At 39.1% G+C, this 7,990-nt stretch overlaps 1 protein-coding gene across 1 annotated transcript; it reads right to left on the bottom strand.

Moving 5' to 3' along the window:
* Positions 1–459: 459 nt before the first annotated feature.
* On the bottom strand, positions 460–4,878 carry lpar2a (lysophosphatidic acid receptor 2a). The gene is made up of 4 exons (XM_084372058.1): positions 4,670–4,878; positions 3,207–3,959; positions 2,446–2,708; positions 460–1,985 (listed from the first exon to the last, which is right to left on the bottom strand). Exons 2-4 carry the CDS (start codon positions 3,955–3,957, stop codon positions 1,890–1,892), a joined length of 1,110 nt encoding a protein of 369 aa, XP_084228184.1. The 5' UTR covers positions 3,958–3,959; positions 4,670–4,878; the 3' UTR covers positions 460–1,889.
* Between the last annotated feature and the right edge of the window lie 3,112 nt (positions 4,879–7,990).

Genomic DNA, 7,990 nt, shown 5'->3' with positions numbered 1-7,990 from the left:
ACCACGACTAATTTGTTTTATTGTTCGATGGCCAATTGGGCAAGGGCTTCTCTCTCTCCTCTGTTACCAAAAAAAGAGGCAGCACTGGGTGTAGTAAAACTCTTAACTCGTGTTTAAGACAAAACCTGCAACGTTTTTTGGGATTTTTCATTTTTTTGGAGCTATTTTATACATTAACTGTTATGTGAATAACAAAGCATTTTTGATAGTAAGGTAAAGCCTTATGAAGATTTAAGTGTCAGTCAAGACTCTGTTGAATCATATGTTACAGAACAAAACTTGAGCGTACAAGCTGGTCACATGTGATATCCCACATCTAATTACTTGTTTTGTTACTCATCGCAGTTCATACGACTGTATCTTAATGAATAACGTTATCACCGCACCAAATTATCATCCTCCCCCTTTTTCTACCTGTTGTAATGGATGTCACTGTACAGTTTGTGTAATGTTTCAGTATTTTTATTTTTTTTCTTTTATAAACTTTGATGTTTGGTTGAGATGCCAATTTTATTTGGCCTTTGTGTCACAGGATTCACGATAACTCTGTATCTATTTTGAATATTATTTAGGTCTTTTGTTACATAACCGGGAGGCAACGTAGGGTTTACAGGTGCGACATTTGGTGCTGTGGGAAGATTATTGGATCAACTGAGGTTCTCCAGTGGACAGTATTTGGTGTGTTTTGCGTTATAGATTGATTCTCTTTCAGTTTCTCCACACTTTTCTTTTTTAAACTGCTTAAATTATTCAATTAAACTAGAGATGTAGAGTGGCAAAATACGTTTTTAAATAGTTTTACATGGGCATTTGTTTACTGAAACTGTGCTACTAAATGTAAAAGGTGCAGATGTTGCCCGTTTAGTGGAAAGTCACTCCCAGAGACTTTAAAATGTAATGAAGCGGGTAGATTTTTATCATGCAGACAATATGCAGGCAGCACATTTGTATACAACTGAGAGGAGGTTTAATACGAGTGACACGAGAGAAATTCTTTGACCAATACATGGCGACTTAATTTGAAATAGTCAATTCTTGTGAAACGAGAAGTGTTACAGAAAGAGGAAGAACTCCACATTAAAGCAGATGGTATACACTTTATGTAACTCCTGTTATGCACCGCTCGCCGCAAAAATAACGAGTACAGCAAAAACATTCAATACCAGAACTTAATTTTACGTTTTACTGTTGATCACGTCTACTTCTTGAAGTCTGTAAGAGACTTAAGGACTTCCACAGCACCAAATGACTTCTTAAACCTTTTTGATTTCTTTGTTTTTATTAGTATATTTGTATCTCCCCTCTTTCCCTTGTATTTACCCCTCTCTCTACCTCTGTCTTTCCATTTCTCTTGTATATAACCCCCCACTGTTTTCAGACTTGTGAGTCTGTACGAACTCCTTTTATACCTCAACTTTAGAATTGTTCTAGAAAGAGTAAAACAAAAAGGAAGAATATGACAAATTGTAGTGTTCTTATTAGAAAATTAATAAAAATGATTTAGTGTGATTTTTCAGTATTTGATTTCAGACTTTAGGAGTGTTTCATTTTATAATTTGTCACAAATGCTCTTGTGATAGTCAAATGTAATAAAAGGAGAGATTGCACCATCTGATGATCAATATGTCAATCTGTCAGCCTCATTGAGACTGAGGGAAACACTAAATGCTTTCTTCTAGCATGGATAAAACCCTTTTCAGCTTTTCAACAGAGGCATCTTTTATGTTTTTTTATTTATTCAATTTACAAATGCAACATGGAGGAGAGGTAGTTTGGCAGACGTTAGCTGATGTCCAGCAGAAAAGACGATGGGTTTTAGACGTGTGCTGGTTAGATGTCCTTGAAAGTCCTTTTTTTTATTTTTTTTTTTTATTGCAGGCCTGCAGCCATCAGCACACCCCCAGCATTGCCCGACTGTCTTCTGTTTTGTTTGTTTCTGTACAGATGGTCTGATCGTCTAACTTCTGGACACAGCCAAGATTTTCCTGTAGACAAAACATAATTTACAGTTTAGTGACGGGACATAAGATGAAAAACACGTTTTATTCAATTCAGCTTCAATCCCATTTTCCCTCCAGACACGGTTGAGATAAAAGTTGTCTCGACTTCAATGATTAACAAAATAAAACAAAGAAATAAAGAGGAGGAATTTCCTGATTCCCTCCCCCATCTAGTACCAGGTACCTGACATGTTAAAATGAAAATCAACATGTGCGGTAAGTGAAAACCTAAATGACTCACCGAGCGGGAATGTAAGAAACTAAAATCTCTGCCGTTATTGAGGAGGTGTAATTAGAATACTGGCCCTTTTTTTAATTTTGTTAAGTTAATCCAGCTCCCAGGCCCTGATATGAATAGAATAAAGCCTGTGTTAAAGCAATTAGAGAGTTTAAAATTTACATTTCACACGTTCATGGGATCAACAACCTTCTGTTTAAACTGTACCTCTGGCAGCGGTGAGGCAATCTCCACAGGTGACGGCTCCCTCTGCTGACCAGCACTTCTTCGACACAGGCAGCACAGGATTGACTTGAACGTGCCCCGCATCTCGGCGTCTCGCAGGGAATAGATGATAGGATTGACCAGAGAGTTGCACTCTGCTATCACCAAACAGAACTTCTCATAGGAGTTGGCGTGGCTGTCTTTACCCAGCAGCCCGTCCAGTAAGAGGGTCATGAGGCCAGGCGTCCAGCAGATTACGAAGGCACCTGCAGAGATGTGGGGTTGATAATGAAGGCAGAGAAAAATCAAGACAAAGTCACAATTTCCACAAAAGTATTGATGTAATATGACACCAGCTGTCTCAAAGTGCTGCAGAGTTGGGTAACCTTTTGTACCTTGATTGCTTAATATCAAAGTTAACTGCCAGTTAGGACATATTTACTTCCTGGAGATTAGTCACCTGAGCTGTCACAGAGGTGGATTGTGATGACAAAATGCAATTTTACTGTGACACACCGCAAAATTCCTAAGATAGAGATACCACGGTAATGAGACATGGTCTGACATAGAAGGCTAGAGCTGCACAACCAGTTTCTGGCAAAGTTGGAGCTTTGGGTAGTGAGCTTCATAGATCAACAAAAATATATTTTTTAAAAAGATACCATGCTAGTTAATTTTGAATCAAAAACCAAACCTTACAAACATGACCTTCAACCTACAACTAACATCCAACAATGGAGGGTCACACACAAACAACTTCTCACCCAGAACCATGGAGATGGTTTTCATCAGGTTGACAACAGTCTGGCTTTGCTGCACATCCGACCTGTGCTGAGACGCATACCTGCCCTGGTATCTCACATAGACGAAGATGCGGGTGTACATAGCCACCATGATGAAGAAAGTGAGCAGGTTGAGAACTGCCCAGAAGATCAGGAAGCGACGGCTGTACAGGGGTGCGACGGTGGAGCAGTCTTTCAGATCACACTCGCAGTTCCACACTGTTGAGGGCACCAGGCCCATGATGATGCTCACGGCCCAGATGCAGACTATCAGCAGCACCACGCGCCGCTTGGTCATCTTGCTGTGCAGCTGCATGGTGATAATGGTCTGGTGGCGCTCCACTGCGACAGCCAGCAGGTTGGCCACTGAGGCTGTCAGGCTGATGTCGATCAACGCCCCGCGGATATACCACTGCTCTTTAGAGAGCGTGCTGGTCCAGGGGCCCGTGTTCAACATCAGGTTGGCGTAGGCGATACCTGCAAACAGGTCTGCTGCAGCCATGTTGCCTAGGAGATAATAGATGGGGAAGTGGAAGCGTTTGTTCAAGAAGATGGCCACCATCACCATCAGGTTGGCCAGGAGTACGATGACACATACTGTCAGGCCAAGTCCAATCACCACAAAGTCCCGCGTCGTCCACACCACACTGATCTTCTTACCCACCAAGTTGTAGAAGAAGGTGACATTGTTGCTGTAGTCGCAGGTATTCAACACACTGCTGTCTATGGCCATTACTGCACACACAAAACAGACATTTATGGGTAAGTGCATGTTGTCCACAAGAGGTGCAGCAACTGCTAATGATCAATACAAGGCCTTCCTTACAGGACACCTTCAATATTTACCAACAGTTTAAAAGTACAGATATAAATCTCAGTCTACATTAATATACTGAACTGTGGCTTGTGTTTGTTAGATCACTTGCTGCCCACTCTGGATAAATTTAGCACAGTGGCGCTTAGTGTGGTCAGGACACAAATAACTATCAACAGTAGAAATTGAGCATAAGTTCAGGCCACACACACAAACACACACACTGCTTATCTCAAAGTGAAGATGACATATGTTTTAGTGTAGATATGACCAACATGTCAGGGACGATTCAACAAACAAGTGGGTAGATTAACTGACTGGTTTCGTCTCTAAACTGTCGTAAAATATTAAATAAAATGATCACAACAATAACTTCAAACTGCTCTTACAAAGTCTCAACTCAAATCAAACAGACGAAGCAGAAAACTGTCAGATTTAAAAAACACTTGGCAAAGTAATATTTGTCAGGCAAACGTATAAACGATGATTAAACGATTCACCTCTTCATTGTGACATATGAAACTAAGAGACAAACCAGTCAACATGTTGGCTCAACTTGTAGTGAAACGTGCTGAGAATATTTTCAGGCTTTCTACAGAACAAACGTTATCAATAATTATTTCAAACCTACCGTCGCGTTTAAGGTTTCCTCCATTTAGACAGTTCCCATATGAAACCTCGGTTGCTTAGCTGACATTTAAACAAACGGAAAGTCTCGTCGCTGTTCTCACTTCTGTCTTTCCACCACACGCACTTTCTACTCGTCGCTCGGGTCTGAATCATTCTCACTCAGATCAGCTGGAGCCGACAGGCAGGTAGTGGTGCCGCCTCCAACTGCAGCCTGAAATATCGGAAAAAAACACACACGCAGTCAATTTGACTCTTTCTGTGTCTCTATAGACGACATTTTGCTTTGAAAAGTCAAAATTTTAAACAGTTTTCTTTTAAGAAATTGCTCAAATGGCTTCAGCTCGAACGGAAAGTATTTTTGTGGTTTGTCTTGTGTGGTTGCGTGCGTCTCCCAAGACCTGAAGTGAAACGACATGTGAAGTATGCAATGAAATGCTATGTAGTCGTGATGCCAAAACAATATTATATATGTATATAAAGCGAAAAAGAAAACATTCACTGGGAACTTGTTTTCTGTGGTTTCCAGGAGCACCTGAAAGCCACATAACACAATCAAAACGCGACTTGTTTTGACAGAAGGATTAAATTCTACATTTTCAGTGGATATTACACATATGTTTTTTTTCTTTCTTTTTTAAAATATCTATGAGGATATTCATAGCTACGACATGAATACTGTGATACTGTTATATTATCTAACCCTAACCGGACATATTAAGCAGTGAAGTCTCGCTACTTTTATTTTGAAGGTATGTGCCGGAAGTTCAGTATTGTCCTTCTGCTGGTGTAACCGTCAATTGACTTGTGCATTTATAGACCCACGGGTGTTCACTGCCCTCCTGTGGTCGCAGTGAGGAACTGCAATGCCACATTAGTTTCGTTTCTAACTCAGTCGGAGAATCAGAGAACATTTCACAATTAATGTGATTGTGACATTAATACATGAACGAATAACTGAGTACATAAAAAAGTGTTGTTTTTTTTCAATAAAATTCCAGAAATGGTCTGAAGCTTGAATGTACTCAGAATCATGAGTGCACTCTGCCCTCTTGTGGCGACACAGAGGAACTACATCACATTACACTACATCAAACCCACTGGAAAACGTGTTTAGCAGAATAATATGTGCAACTGTGTTTTATTGTAGTCATTTCAGAGGCAGGTAGCCACAAGACGCATACCCTCAAAACACTTGAGACAAATAACATCTTTCTTTTATTATTATTTTTTTATAGACTCCCATCTCAAACTTGTAATCATAACAGATTATGAATGATGATTAATCAAGTGTACTAACATGTATATGATTACCCCCTCTGATACTTCTAAAGGATAGATAAAAATATCAAACATAAATATAATAAATAATAATGATTACCACTGGAAAAAAAAGTTGAAGACTGAGTGTGAAGGATAAACACAGTGTGGCATGTCTATGTTGAGGTTGGCCAACCTGTGTATGAGTAGAATCATGGATTTTCAACGCCCCCTTGTGGTCACAGTGAGGAACTACAAGAATATATTAATCATAAACCGCTGTGCAGTATTTTGGTCCTCACACTCGTGGCCTTGTCACTCAAACTGGACTTGAATTTTCATCATATCACCGCTACCTGAAACAATATGCCCACACCAACGTAGCCACTTGCATCAATACTTGTATTAATTAATATCTTAATTATTAATTTACACTTTTCCAGCAATATGCGATAGCAAACAATGATGATGTAATTCATGTCTATGACAAAACGAGACATTCACGGTGATTCTTTCTATGAAATTAATTACTTTCGTTAATGATAATTAAAAGTTATAGTTAAAAGTTAACGTGGCTGGTGGTGAAAGAGCTAGCATGGTCAAGCTAACGTCAATGAAATAATACGACTTCCGGTGGATTTTCTCAAAATAAAATCTTAAACGCAGAAACGCACTTCACAGAAATGTTGTGCTCTTTAGTAGTCACAGATAGAAACTAAATGTGCGAGTTACTCGGTGGTTATAATACAAATATTTCTACCATTTTTTCATGCTTACAGTTACTGTGTTACATGATTGTTAAAAGTTACGTGGCTGGTGAAGACAGCTAGCATGTTCAGCACTAGCAAGAGGCTAGCTAGTTCGGAAAGCCGAGAGACAATGGCGAGTTCCTCCCTGTTAATTACTGTTGCTGTACACGCCAAACACTCAGAAGATATGCGATATCAAGCAATAACAATGTAATCCATTCGTGTGAACAGTTACCTTTATTTATATCTTATCAACCTCAGTTTACTCAAAATGGATGGTCAGCTTGATTGGGCGTTCAGAATTACGAGTGTTCACTGCCCTCTTGTGGTCACACCGAGGAACTGCAACATGAAATTGGTCAAGCTAACGTCAGTGTGGATGTAATTCAACTAGCACTTCCGGTGAATTATCTCAAAATAAAATAAACAAATCCACAGGAACGCACTGCACTGCAAACAGGAAGCAATAACAATGTAATCCATTCGTATGAACAGTTACCTTTATATCGTATGAACCTCAGTTTACTCAAAATGGATGGTCAGCTTGATCAGGTGTTCAGAATTACAAGTGTTCACTGCCCTCTTGTGGTCACATCGAGGAACTGCAACATGAAATTGGTCAAGCTAACGCCAGTGTGGATGTAATTCAACCAGCATTTCCGGTGAATTCTCGCAACATAAAATGAACAAATCCACAGAAAAGTACTTACTGTCATTGCTCTGTAGTGGTCTGTAGTAAGTACAAACCGGATGTAAACGTTCTAAAGTTGCATTGACTCAAACTTGATTAATTCAATGTAATGTAGTTCCCACTGTGACCACAAGAGGGCAGTAAACATTCGTGGATGTGAATACACACAGACACACAGAGACATTACCATATCACACTTGTTATATATATAAACTTGTCTCCAGAACGTAAAACGATTATGGAAACAGCTTTATTAATACTACTATGACATGTATATAGCATGCCTTCTTTGTTTAATTTCATGTATTAATTTATTTTATTTTAACCTTAATTCTCAGTTATGTCGACTTATTCCTTTTTAATGATAATAAAGATTATTTAGACAAATTATAATGTGTTTTAAATTGTATTTGGTGTTGCAGTTCGTTATTGTGACCGCTGGAGGGCAGTAAAGAGTAAACCAGATCCTAGCGTCAAGGTAGACTTAACACCATACCAACACTTCCGGCTAATACTTTCAAATTAAAATATCCATAATAATACCTAACCCTATCTTATAATATTAATAATAATATGAAGTTGTAATCTAGCTGTAGTATTTTCAATTAGCTCATTTGAGTGCCAA

The sequence above is a fragment of the Pagrus pagrus genome, assembly GCF_965226575.1.
Source record: "Pagrus pagrus genome assembly, chromosome: 13".
Taxonomy (NCBI): domain Eukaryota; kingdom Metazoa; phylum Chordata; class Actinopteri; order Spariformes; family Sparidae; genus Pagrus; species Pagrus pagrus.
This window is presented reverse-complemented; position numbering and strand designations above follow the sequence as displayed.

Excerpts from the sequence above, each read along its gene's own strand:
- lpar2a (XM_084372058.1), bottom strand. The coding sequence starts at position 3,957 with ATGGCCATAGACAGCAGTGTGTTGAATACCTGCGACTACAGCAACAAT. Across the intron at positions 2,709-3,206 it reads AACCATCTCCATGGTTCTGG|GTGCCTTCGTAATCTGCTGG; the intron begins GTGAGAAGTTGT and ends ACATCTCTGCAG. Across the intron at positions 1,986-2,445 it reads TTGCCTCACCGCTGCCAGAG|GAAAATCTTGGCTGTGTCCA; the intron begins GTACAGTTTAAA and ends TTTTGTCTACAG.